The 13832-nt window shown below is 38.2% G+C and overlaps 2 protein-coding genes across 2 annotated transcripts; one reads left to right on the top strand and one right to left on the bottom strand.

Moving 5' to 3' along the window:
• The first annotated feature begins 4435 nt into the window (after nt 1–4435).
• On the top strand, nt 4436–7195 carry ccdc85b (coiled-coil domain containing 85B). Its single transcript, XM_058397377.1, has one exon. The coding sequence runs from the start codon at nt 5450–5452 to the stop codon at nt 6050–6052; it is 603 nt and encodes a 200-aa protein (XP_058253360.1). The 5' UTR covers nt 4436–5449; the 3' UTR covers nt 6053–7195.
• Nucleotides 7196–8616: 1421 nt separating this feature from the next.
• fosl1a (FOS like 1, AP-1 transcription factor subunit a) lies at nt 8617–12312 on the bottom strand. Its single transcript, XM_058397376.1, has 4 exons — nt 11879–12312; nt 11250–11513; nt 10150–10257; nt 8617–10035 (listed from the first exon to the last, which is right to left on the bottom strand). The coding sequence occupies exons 1-4, from the start codon at nt 12005–12007 to the stop codon at nt 9454–9456; spliced, it is 1083 nt and encodes a 360-aa protein (XP_058253359.1). The 5' UTR covers nt 12008–12312; the 3' UTR covers nt 8617–9453.
• Between the last annotated feature and the right edge of the window lie 1520 nt (nt 12313–13832).

The raw sequence follows: 13832 nt of genomic DNA, 5'->3' as shown, positions 1-13832 counted from the left end.
GATGTCCTTTCTTCTTAGAATTATGCAGACAAACACACCTCTGTGGACCAGAACACCAAACTGTCCAAAAATTCTAGAGGTGTCTTATTAGTTGTGTATTTCATTTGTAAAACCTGGCTGCTAATTACTCTCTTAATTATTGTGGATGTAGGATGGGAATGTATTTAGGCCCGGATAAATAAAAACCAAAAAAAATGTGGAGTAATGTTCTTTTTCCCATGAATGCATATCCTTCATTCATCATCATGAGGGTTGTAGTGGATTCTGACCCTATCCTGAGAACTCTGAGCATTAAGTTGAGTTGTCTTTATTTGTCACCTATACATTACTGCACAGTGAAATTTTTTCTTCACATATCCCATTCTTGGAGGTTGGAGTCAGAGCGCAGGGTCAGCCATGATGCATTGCCCCCTGCTCAAGGGCCCAACAGTGGCAGTTTGGCAGTCAATGACCCAGAGCCTTAAACACTTCAGCTACCACCGCCCCGAGCATAAGGTGGGATGCCCGTCCGTCGCAGGTTGCCATACAACCAGAGTCATACACGTATTCACACCTAGAGACTATTAAATTTTTCAAATCTATGCACTTACTCACATATTTATGAAAGGTGGGAAGAAACAAGATATGCCAGAATAAACTCATGTGGACATGGAATAAGAGCATGCGCTGAAACTCCACACAAACAGCAATGCTACCCACTTTAAAAAAAATAATTTAAACTATATAATAATCAAAATATATAATAGATGTTTAATTATACACTTATTTCACACTTAAAAGATAACCCTACATTGTATTTAAAGTCATTTCCTAACTCTGAGATAATATGAGATAATAGATCTTAGTGTTAAATGTAAATTACAGTGTTTACCAAATGGATAATTATTTTTATTGGTTAAAAGTACTTTTAGGCTCCTTTAAAATCACTGTCATATCCTGCATGTCCAATTTACGTGATTTTTAAAGATGTTCTAAAGACATTTGTTATATATTCTGATTATTATATTTAGGGGTACCTGAGGCAAATAATTAGGCTGAAAAGGTTCAGCTGACAAAATATTTCTGCCAGTGTTCCTGGGATAGATTCCAGATTCACTGTGACCCTGACTAGCACAAAGCAGTTACTCAGATTAAGTGGGTCTATCTGTGCAATTACTGACTGGAGCTCATTTGTTTATATGTAGTTTGTCTGCTAACTGTAGTTGAATTATCAATGGAAAGGGACCACCATGTTAGTGTCACTGCTGACTCAATTTTTTTTTACATTTTACTTAGTGTTCTAACCTGTCAACAGCAAGCTGTCCTGTAATCTGAAACTGACCACTGAAAAAGGGTTAGAGGATAATTAAAACTCATTATTTGTTGAAAATATGCTGTTGGCTCTAAGTGTATACATAAAGTAGGTGTTACCTAAAGTAGGAAAATATGTATTGCTTACACATGTGCCACAGCTGATACCAGTGCAAGACACACTATACTGTCAGGGTTATGGCTCTTTTGAAACTGGTCTGCCAACAAATAATATCTGATCATCTGTGGTCTGGTGATCTATCATCATCATCATTAATGGACAGGAAAGAGATAGTTGCTGAAAGACTGTACAAATTGCATCCATGTGGAATATGTGACTAATCCAAATGGTTAATGAGTGTACATCCTACTGCATAGTGTTGAGTTGAGTTATACATGTGGTAATCAGACCTCAGGCATAGAACAGAGTTATGAACTTCTCAACATTTGTGTGTGATTTGTGCACAGGCAGAGTTTACATAAAGCAGAGGCGTGTCTCAGTTAGGCACGTTCTGTGCCTAACCCCAAATACCACAGATAGAGTTTTCAGTGAGAAGAGCACAAGCCTTAACTTGCAACCATCAGAAAGGTTTTTCTAACAAAAAGGGGTGCACAGGGAATCCATACCCCATCAGATATCACAGTTTGTCACTGTGAATGACTGTGTGACCAGCTGACATTAGTGTTAGTGCCACAGAGGTATGTAAAGCAACAGGGTGAAGCATCAACTAACTTAGAACTGATTGTGGTCTATCTAACCCTCAAAATCTTAGCAGATCTGAGCTCCACATGCTGGTCTGTTCTGACAAAATGAAAATTCCTCAGGTGGCCCATCCCACAATGGCCTCACTAAGAGCCACAATGGTACCGCGGACGCATTTTTGAGACACTAAGGACAATTGTGTAACTTATTATTATGTTTAAACACTCTATTCTTTCATTTAGTGTTGCCCTTCTGAATCTACATACAATGTTTAAATGTTTCCTAAAAGAGAAAAGAATAATCTTTAATAAATTTATACGCCATAGACCATAGTCACCCAGTCCTTTATGGGAAAAGATGGATCTCATTATCATTTAGCCTTGGTTAGAAAGTGGTCAAATATGCAGATGAAGATGCTGGAAAGAAAAGAAAGAGAATGTGCAGGACTTGTACAGGATTTTTCTGAAGAATAGTCCGCAGTTTAACTGCTCAGGACAAACAAGTGATTCATGAACATCTATCTCAAAACATACAAACGGTTGTTGATCATGCAGAGAAAAACTCATAGTTTTAATAATCAATCAAGGATATGTAAACTTTTAAACTAGTTCATTCAGTTATTAGTGTGTCTTATGGACTATATGTAAACATCTGTTATGGGAAGCTTATTCAGGTAAGTACTAAATAAAAAAAGAATAAGCCACACATACATTACAGCAAAATTCTTTTCTTCACCTATCCCAGCTTAGGAAGTTATGTTCAGAGCTCAGGGTCAGCTATGATATAGCACCCCGGGAGCAGACAGGGGCCGTGCTCAGGGGCCCAAAACCAGTAGCTTGGCAGCACGGGGGCTTGAACCCCACACTTTCTGTGCAGTGACCCACTGCCTTAACTACTTGAGCCATCATTTCCATAAAAGCAAATCTCTCTTATCCCACTTTTTTTTTAATTATTACTATTTTACAGCTTCTGCAAGGTGCATGTAAACACTTATGAGTCACATGTATGTGCTTAGATTAATGTTTAGATTAATTTAGATTTAGATTTAATTCACGTTAAAATAAAAGTCACTCAAGTTTCAGTGCAAGTATTTAAAAAAGTACAAGAAAAAAACTATGTGCACTTTGCAACCTGAAACCTATACTCTAGTTTTTGCACATCAACTAGGTCTGTAACCTTAAACACTTGTTTTGCACATTACTTATCTTGTTTTTCATCTAATTCTCCATACTTATTCCTTAAATCTCTGTATTTAGTATTTTTCTGCTATATTTTGTTAAATTGTATAATATTTTGTTATTTGATCTACTTTTTGTTATATTTTTGTATGCTAATTTGGGTATTTTAGTATTTTTGTTATATTCCTTCCTATTTTACCTATTACCTGTGTTTGTGGATACTGCTGGAAGCTGTGAGTTTCCCTTTGGGATGAATAAAGTATCTATCTATCTATCTATCTATCTATCTATCTATCTATCTATCTATCTATCTATCTATCTATCTATCTACACTTGATAATTAGTACTATTACTCTTAAACCATGGTTGCAAAGTGTAGACATTGCTTTTGATATATTTGAAATCTTCAGTGTAAAGAAATAAAACTGTTTAATGGGCCCCAATATGCATTGTTGCCATATGTCAAGGAATAACAAACTACCCCATATCATAATCATTTTAACAGTTATAAAACACAAAACATTTATCCATGAGAGAATCCTAAGTGTTTGAAATACTGGGTTAATATACTAATATACTATTGATATAACCCTAAAATATTTTTTCTTGAAATTTAAAAAAAATCTCACGCTCCCAGTTCTCAATCAGCAAGTCAGTCAACATTAGCACAAGAGTGAAAATGGTGTGCTGCATGGCACATGGCACCCCTCACCCCACCCCACCCATTTCACCGGCCTGTTTCCATTGCGGCCTCTGGCTACAGCTCCCTTTTCATCCTGGTTAACACCCCACATTGTTATGGATCCACGGTAACAATGGAGCTGGAGAGGAGGGCGGAAGGATATGGCCACATTCCGTGGATTAATGTACACTGCAGCATTGCAACTCTTTCCTCCACTGTGTTTGTGTCTTTGTGTACATGTGCGCTTTGTGCATTGTCCCTGTTCCTTATAGAACATGTGGATAGGAAAGAGGAGAGGAAGATCATGTGACTGTCATATGGGTCGAATAGGGATGGTGAACAAACAGCAAGTGTTATTTTGTTTTTTGAGTTCCGTTAGCAGATGGTCACATGATCGTATTTTCATTCATGTCTAATGCAAACAATAGGATTTCGCATTCAGGTCACTGAGAAGAGGATGGGAATTTCGTGGAATTATGATGTCATTTGTGCCACGGGGTTGCCTACAATACACATTCTTACGGTAAAGGAAGAGCAAAGGGAAGGAAGGGAGAAGAATAGTGGGGGGAGGGAGAGAGAGCGAGAGAGAGAGAGAGTGAGAGAGAGAGAGAGAGAGAGAGAGAGAAGCGGGTTGACATCAGCAGCCTCCAGAATCATGCTTGCCAATGGAGAAAGGGAAGCTCATCCCTGAAGAAACACCTAGAATTTTTCATACTGCAGGCCTAACTGGAGAATATTATACACTTGTACTGGAAACCATTAAGCAGCTCTATTGCCGAAGGCTTCGGATTATCAGACATCTTTTTTTATTGCTGGTAAATCGCAAGCTCCAGCTCGGCGAGGCTGCCCTACATTTTATACTCTATTTTCTCTATGCGTTTTTTTATGTTTACAACGTCTCGTGGTGAAATCTTCAGGCGGATGGTTGCTTCATCCATAAAGGCATAAACAAAATTTATCGACAGAAAATTTCCCGACAGAAATACGGGAATGAGGTAAAGAGCCGAAGCGAAAAGAAAAGGCAGAGTGGCGGACATTGTGAGCCAGAACACGGCCGCACACAGAAGATGCACAATTAATCAAAACATCGTCTTCTACATCTCGATACTCAGGACCGTATCGGCACAGTATGTAACACTGTTTCTATGGTCTTAGTATCTCGTTGTTTACAGCAATCAAAACGACGTTAACATCGTCCACAAACCGTCGAATTGTAAAGAAATACGACGGGCAATTTGCCCTGAATTTTGTTCAGGTAATATTTACCTATAGGTCAGTGTAACATGTGAAGATGTTCCACTGTGATTTTGTGCACTAACGTAATCAAGCGCAAGACGTGGAGGAAAACTAAAACACGGCGTTACTTTAAGGCCTGGAGAAACGCGCTAAAAGAGCCTGACTGATATTACGATACACGTGCCTCTCAAATATGAGCAGATAAACTCAGTGGCATTGAGTTCCCAGCGACACTCCTGTGTTTTCCCATAATATGCAACACACTGTTTGGGATCCCTGACCGCACCTTTTTTATATCTGGACAATCAAATCTGCAGGTTTACTTTTCTTCAGGATACCAAAGTAAAAGTTACAGTCGAGATGGGAAGTGATGGTGAAATCCTAAGCCACGACTTGGCAAAAGTGTCTGATGAGGACTTGCTGGCATGCTCAAAAGAAGAGCTGGTGAGTCGACTACGGCGAGAGGAGTCAGAGAAGATGTCGGCGCTCATTCAGCGTGGGCGCCTAATCAAGGAGGTGAACAAGCAACTTCAGGGACATCTGCTTGAAATCAGGGAGCTCAAAGCCATCAACCAGCGGCTGCAGGAAGAGAACCAGGAGTTGCGTGACTTGTGCTGCTTCCTTGACGATGACAGGCTGAAAGTGAAGAAGTTAGCACGAGAATGGCAACTGTTCGGTCACCATGCCGCCAAAGTGATGCGTGATGACCTGGGCGGATACCTGAAGAAGCTGACTGATCTGGAGCGTCTACAGGATGGTCTGGTCAAGGAGAATCTGGACCTGAAGGAACTGTGTCTAGTGCTCGAGGAAGAGTGTGTGAGCAGGAGTGATTCCAGCCCAGGAGGGTCAACTGAGCTCAACCTGCCATGTATGGTGGCCCGGGACCTCGGGGATGGAAGCTCGAGCACTGGGAGTGTAGGCAGCCCTGACCAACTCCACCTGGTTTGCTCACCTGATGACTGACTCAGCTGACTGATCAGAGAAAGAGAGAGGATAATAGCCATTAACCCTTTATTCCTCTCAGAGACAAAGAAGGGCCTGAATGAAGTTGTATGGGCCAACCCAAAGGAGCAAAGAAGTTTACAATTTTTAGTTGTCATCAAACATCTCAACTGCTTATGCTTGACAAATAGATAAACCACATTAGTCTTTTCTTTGCTTTTCCCTTTAGACTGTTGTTAATTTTACTTCCCCCACCCAATGTAGATAGACTTTATTAATGTGAATGATATTACTTTGCTTTGGGCAACAAGCATGATTGCAATAGTTTTTAGCTTTACTTTAGCTCTATCATATTGTGTTTATTAAATTTTTGAAAAAGAAAGTAGTACAAAGTCACTGGGATTTCCCCCCCTCACTAGTCTCTTATAAAAGTGGATGTACATAGGAAGTAACTGATCACCTGGCAATTTACCACCTGTTTTTACTGCACTGAAATGTACGGGGGTCTCATGTTTTAATGATGAACTAAACAGGGCTGAAACACATCCCAAATGATTCATGTTTAGAAACTGCATAGAGCCATAAAATGATCTCTTTGAGGTCATGCACAACAGCACTGAATCATTTTCAAGGGTCTCTTAAGACCTCTGGTTTAAAACGAAATGGATTGCCAGTTATTTGGCTGTATAAAATGTGCACTGAAAATGCAGAATTAGTACACTTTCTCACTGTTATGATGTACTAAAGTTGCTCTAGTAAGATTTGTTACACTAAACCATCTTGTTGACTACTACACTGGACACCAGATGATTTTTTTTTGTGTTTATAAATTTTATTACTTAAGTACTCACTGTACAATTTTTTTGTGTTTTTGATCGTTGATTTCATGGGATTTCACATAGCTACATGCTATGTTTACACACTGGCACCTGCACTGGGTACAATGATGTTTGTGAATTTGTAATATTGTATAATTAGTTTAATTATGTTATTTCACTTTGATCTATAGATTTTGATTTAGATGTACATCAGTACTATTTTAATGCCTTTTTTTCCCTGTTTATAATCATAAGAATCTGATTTTGTGGCTTTGTTTTTGGCTGTAATCTTTCGGCCACAGTTGTTGTCAGTGGGAGAGCTTTAAATACACTTGATTGAGCTTGATGGAGAGACCTGAATGTGTAATAATCATTCTTGTCTGCTGGGAGACACAGCAAGTAGACAATCAATTTACATACAGAGTGAAAGTTGTATCGATTTGCTTATAAAAACGTGTTCAGTCATGTTGGAGGCCAAAAAGACAAATGTATGAAGCATTTTATATTTTTTTGGCTTACCAATTTACCTAATGAGGTACACAGAGGGCTTTTGAGAGTATGCACTCACTGGGTCGCTCAGCACAAAACCCTCTCAGTCATACGTGCACCAAGCTTTGAGTAAGTGCCGTTCTTTAGAATCAAGAGCTAACAGAAGACTCTGTGTCTAAATCAGGATAACCAGGTTTACTCAGTTGGCCATGGGTACTTGCAAATATTGCTGTTGTCACCATTGTTCTTGTGCAGTCTTGTTTCCATCATTTTCTGAGTTATTTATTTCCAGTTCTAGGTCATTTATCTATAAGTCAAACTGTGAAGAGACAAGGTTATCCTTTACTGAAAGGAGATTAAGGACAAGTCTTTTCTCAGGTAACTTACTGGTAGCATTACAGATTAAGTCAGAAGACAGAGTGTAGTGTAGGTAAAATGCATACAGACAGTTTAATAGTTTTTAAAAATACAATTTTACTTTAGCCATGTGATTGACTGGCCGGGGTGAATTCTCCTGCCTTGTGCCTCATGAGATCATGATAAAGTGGTCACTGTTATTGAATGAATGCATTCAAGGACACATTAAAAATAATAGAAATAAAAATAATAATGCAATACACGTGCACTGTTATAAACATTGAAAAAGCTAGGTAATTACTGTGATATAAAAATACACTGGCACATGTTTAGTTGTGAGGGAGTCAGGGAATACATCTGGCTATCAGGATATCCTAGAAGGAAATCATGTTAACTCCTCCTTTCCTCCTTCCCCAACCCCTAAGAATCCGCTGTACTCAGTTTCTGGTTTCAATCAGCAGCTTCTTTTTTATTAGTATTATAAAGAGGACAACTGTAGAAATCTTCATGTCAGCTGAAAAAAAGACCCCAGGAAGAAGTAGTGCTGCTGAAAGTGCTTTTTTTTTAGGCACGTATGCAAAACAAAATCAACAATCCATTGAATCTTTACAAATAATTTACACAATGTCAACAAATTTTGAGTTATTTTTTTATTTATTACTGTTACTGGTTGTACAGTCTGAAAAATTTTCTTCAATATTGAGGCTTGTGTCTCGGTGACAGAAAATATATATAGTTTACTCTCAACAATAAATACACATGTACTAAATTGTAAGGACCAGCCATAGTAGTGGATCAAATACACTGTAACAATGCATATACTGTAGATTTTAATATATTAAGTACTTTATCTTTTTATCATATATATAACTTTGCTACTTTAGAAACAAACAAAAAATAATAATATATATATATATATATATATATATATATATATATAGCTAGCATCTAATGAAAAGTTGTATTATGTGCATATTTGTCCAAGACTGTTCATCAGTAGAACAATTCGAATGAATCAGTGTAACTGAATTATTACTGAAATGCTCCAGACAGTAATATTTGTGATCTTCACATAAAAGTAACAAATATATCAAACTAGACATGATGTAACAAAATAGCTTAAAACATTGTACCATGTAAAAACATATAAAAAATTACATTAGACATAGCTTTGGATTGCATAGAACAAAGTTATAAAATCTGTCAGCAATAGTAAAGTAGTGTCCATTCTAACACAGTGAGAGGCTCTAATGCCCATTTTTCAGTATGCAGTCAGTTAATAATTTCTAATAAGAAAGGTTTTGGATAAAGTATAAATTAGAAGTAAATACTTTTTAGTATACAATGTAGTTCATATCATAGTTCATAGCTATGGTTTTCATAAGAAATGTTTAGTTCTTAATAGAATATTTAAAAAAAACCTCTTTAATGTGCTTTGCAAAATTACTGATTTGCCCTTATTTAATACCCAGTGTAAGCACTAAAGCTACACTGCATAAATCTGGAAACCACTTGAGGATTTATTGGATTGGATCCCAACTACATCATGTGCCTATCAGAGAGGCTTCTGACTGGAACCACTTTAGGATGCCAGGAACCCTTAGCTATAAAGGTTTTAATAGACACTGCTAAAGGTGCAAGTTTGGTACAATCATTATAATTTTTAGTGTATTCCCAATTACACATATGTATGTCTAACCTAGTATTATACAGAACTGTGAACTTTCAGAGCACTTGTTTCCCATGAGATAAAACAGATTAAATAGTCAGGATGGTAGGGGAGTTGAGGGATTGATCAGACTGGTCCCCGCTGCTGCTGCTACGACGATGGGCAATACCACATGGCTCTGGGTTGTGGGAGGGTTGGGATGTACCATGCTGACTAGTAGAGGAGGCAGACAGGCCCAATGTTTGTGATGAAGTAGGGGCACTGGTGTCAAGAGAGGCAGTAGGATATGTGAAGATTAGGCTAGATGTGAATGGAGTCAGAGAAGGTGTGGAAATGAGGACCGGAGTGTGCAGGGAATCACACTCTGGATTCATACTGGTAGAAGAGGCCGAAGCTGGAGGTGGAATGGTGATTTTTGGCTTCGGTTTCTCCTGTTTTTTGGGAATCTGGAATTTTTTAGAGGGACCTGGAATTTCAGAATCTACTGGCTCCATTTTAATTCCACACAGGGTAGGAAGAACAGGATTAGAGTCAGAGTCTGAATCAGAGTCCTGGACTTTGCAAATGGGACGGTGGGCCTCAAGAACCAGTTCAAGCTTTTCTTTTTCCTTCTGTAGATCAGCAATCTCTTTCTGCAGGCAGGACTTTTTGTCTTCCAATTGGTCAGTCTCCTGCAAAAAAGTTTTCATAGAAAAATGTGTTCAGATTTTTTCAGTGAAAAAATCACTTTAGATAAAAAAAAAAGAATTTACAAAATAAATAAGTGTAAATGCAGATCAACTTACATTCTGAAGTGAGTCGGTCAGTTCACGCCGGCGGGTCCTACACTTAGCAGCAGCCAGTTTGTTTCGTTCTCTTCTAATTCTGCGCCTTTCAAGTTCTTCCGGTGATAACTAAAGAGCAAACAACAAGAATGTGAGACAAATCTTTAGAAATATTTCAATCAAACCCAGGTTTTAGAACTTTATAAAGATGGCTAATATATGTGCTTAACCTTGTCCTATAAAGCAAAATGTAATAAACAGTACAAAATGCTTCATCATCGCTAAAATATTAACTTTCAAACTGTAATACTGCCATCTAGTGGATAGGGTAACATCCATTTCATGGGTACCACCAGTAGAGGCTGTGTTTTTTTTACTACGTCCAGTTTACATCAGCATCCTTACACTCTTCATTTTCCCATTTCAGTATTCACTCTTGTCTAATTTAAATATTAACTTTCTTCTTCAATTTCATGTGCCATTTTCTTCCTGCCCCATATATTGATGACTCATCTAGACCCCTCACTGACTCAGGTGTGAGTCATATGATTTCACTCCAATGAGTCACATGATTTCCTGTCTCATTATTTCACTTGTCTCACACCCCAAGACTGAGACTTGAGGGTATGAATCAGACAAAACCATGCTTTATTTAAAACATAAACAGGTTAATTAAGGATAAATTTCATTGCTGTAGATCAACATGAAAGTAGAAACAATGTTCATATTCATGGCAAAAACACTGGATCAGTTTAAGCTGAATTAAACTATAAATGCAAAGTACATACACACACACTCCCAAGGAAGGCCAAATGAATATGCCATGCCTTTTCCACACCTTTTGTGGATCAGTGTTGCACTTGTACAGATAGGTCATATGCACACCCTTCGGAGTCATTACAGGATATTACACATCGTCTGTTTCTACATTCCTCAATGATTTTGCCAGCAACTTCTCCAGAATTTACAGGAGGAAAGCGGGAGAACGGATTGTAGTCATTTAAGAACAGACTGCCATGTGACTCTTTTAAAGCATCAGCAATAATAGATTTATCATTACATAGCCTTCATGGTTAACTACTCTAATATTAATTCAAAACTGTGACATTAACGAAACTTACATGTTCATCATTTCTGCGTCTGGTGGAGCTTCCTGAGGGGGCTACAGCTCTGATGACTGCTGGTCGGAGAAAGTGTGACTGGCCGGGTTGAGGGTTCACAGATGCAAGTCTTGGTGGCAGGGGGTAAGGGTGACAAGGAGGTTGCTTGGATGGGCCTGGCACTGGAAAAACAGAGGGCTGCACCAGCCACTGTAGGTCTTGGTTTGAAGTTATGGCATTTAGAGTGGGGACAAACTGACTGGATCCCGCCACTGAATATTTTGGCTATGGAGTAAAAGACAGATGATGCATTTGTCATTAAAGGGAAAAAAACATGAGGTTTATCCACATCAAGAGTGAAACAGAATTAAAAAGATTATTATTATTATTATTATTATTATTATTATTATTATGGTGTATGTGGAAAGAAATACAGATTTTGAAGCCCATGTTGTTTCTTAAGTGTCCAGTACAAAAAAACTCAAATAGTTAAGATACAAGTTGTTTCAAATAAGTACTCATTATTATGGTTATACTTTGACTTCTGTCCTATATGTGTTATAACACCACTTTATTACCGGACATTTAGTTACTTTATGTCTACGGTTTTGAAGAAACATGCAAAAAAATCAGCTTTGTGATGGACATACCTCTTGATGCTGAGTCGTACCGGTGCCGGTAGCTTGAGTGCCGCTAGAAGAACTCGACCCAGGTCCAGAACTGTTATCGGGGAAGTTCTGATCCGTTCCTCGCCCAAAGTTCCCGTAGTTTCGATACATGTAGGCCGTTTACTTAGAAAAACAATCCCAGAAAACTAACCAAGCAAAAACGCGTGTTAGTCCGTGACAAACTCAAATGGTCGAGCTCGCCTGCGCTGTCTAACTTATAGTCTGCTGTAGTACGAGAATTCAAAACTATATACGCCAGCCTAGTTGCTGGTAACAGTAGGTTCCACTTGTGACTTCTCAGGGGTGTGCGGAAAAACGAGTCTATATACGTACTCTTATAAACTACCGAGAGTAAAATTAAATATGGCTCGGGAAACACGTATACCACGTTTCTTTTTCTTCAGCTTAACCAATGTAAGAATGTTTTGCGATTATCCACGCATTACTAGATATTGTATTGTGCACGCCCCTCCCAGTTTACGAGAAATGGTGCGGTCTACAAATTGGCTGACGAACGATCACGTGTAACATGACGTATATGCCCATATTAAGTATTTTTCCGGGAATCCCATTTTGTATATTTTTTTCTACACTTTTCTAAAGGGTTCACCCCTTGTCACTAACAGAAACGTATTTGTTTGTTTATTTCAGAATAAAAACAATAGAATAAAATAATTATAGTTTTGATAATGTGGTAAGTTTTTAAAACCCTTTTTACATCCGTTACACCTGTACATATTCAATGTACTGTACAGTTTATCACCCTTCTGAAGAGTGAAAATGAGAGTAAACCTGACTATGTTTGGGATAAACGAAACAAGGTAGAGTGACGGGTAACGGGAATGTTGGGCAAAGTTAAACAGAAAGTAGACGGTATTGTTTCGGGATATAAAAAGGAAATTCTACAGAAAAATTCTACAGATAGAACAGATTTTATTAATGTGATTAAAAAATCAATCAAATGAATCAAAACTGTTGTGTACATCTTTTCTTTTGTTTCATTTTAGTTGTTTTGAACGTGTTTTTTCCGGGTGATGTTAGTTAGTTAATTGTTATTGAGTATAGAGAGACCATGTGGTCAGTGCGAGATATGAAAATCGACAGCTGCATCTTAATGCCACTCATTTCCCAGCAATCCTGTGACTCATCAATGAGGCCCTGAATAAAGCTGGTGCCACATAACCCCAACTAGAGCCACTACCTTCTGAATACCTATTGTTTTTTTTTCTGAACAATAAACACGCAAACATCATTTTAGGATGATAATATCCTAATTATATTATAATGATCATATTAAAATAGTATAATATTTAGTTTAGCTTCTTCTAATTTACAGTTAGCCATGGCTTAGTTTTGTACTCGATTTATCAGCAGGTTTCATATCTCACTATCAACGGCTTCTCTTGTATTTTGTTAGCAATGTAAGCAAACCGAGTGAGAAATTAGGTAATAGGTGCGTGTGACGTCATTCATGTAAAATGTCTGACTGAGACTAGAATGAGGCAGATCAGCCCGGACCAGAGCGTGAAGAAAAAAATCACTACGATCTCTGAGACATGCCCAGTCATGTCTATGTACAGCAGGTACGTGGTTTCTTAGATAGATAGATAGATAGATGGCAACGCCCATTCATCCCGCGGGTTTTATTCTAATGAAAAACGATGACGTTGCTGAGTTTTAGGGCGGCGCACAGCGGCACTCCCCTTTACAGAACACACCCATGTGTCACATTTTAGCTGTTTGACATTTAAAATCTGCACTTTTCCGGTTGTGCGGTGAATTCAGGTGATAATTTCTCAAAACGCTCATTTGCATTTTCCCCAATAAACTGGATAAAGCCGGTGATGTTATGATTAGAGCTGGTTTTCTTTGTTGAACTGTGGCTGAAGTTCTGGCGCTGACAAAATACTCTGTAGTTGTCTCTTCTTTAACATTA

Source organism: Hemibagrus wyckioides, linkage group LG08, assembly GCF_019097595.1.
Source record: "Hemibagrus wyckioides isolate EC202008001 linkage group LG08, SWU_Hwy_1.0, whole genome shotgun sequence".
NCBI lineage: Eukaryota > Metazoa > Chordata > Actinopteri > Siluriformes > Bagridae > Hemibagrus > Hemibagrus wyckioides.
Note: the sequence above shows the minus strand (reverse complement) of the source record. Positions and strands in the feature narration are given on the sequence as shown.

What these genes read in the sequence shown, in the direction of transcription:
- ccdc85b (XM_058397377.1), top strand. Translation starts at nt 5,450, where the DNA reads ATGGGAAGTGATGGTGAAATCCTAAGCCACGACTTGGCAAAAGTGTCT.
- fosl1a (XM_058397376.1), bottom strand. Translation starts at nt 12,007, where the DNA reads ATGTATCGAAACTACGGGAACTTTGGGCGAGGAACGGATCAGAACTTC. An exon ending in GTACGACTCAGCATCAAGAG is followed by an intron (nt 11,514 to 11,878) that starts GTATGTCCATCA and finishes TTTACTCCATAG; the next exon opens with CCAAAATATTCAGTGGCGGG. An exon ending in TGACCGACTCACTTCAGAAT is followed by an intron (nt 10,036 to 10,149) that starts GTAAGTTGATCT and finishes ACTTTTTTGCAG; the next exon opens with GAGACTGACCAATTGGAAGA.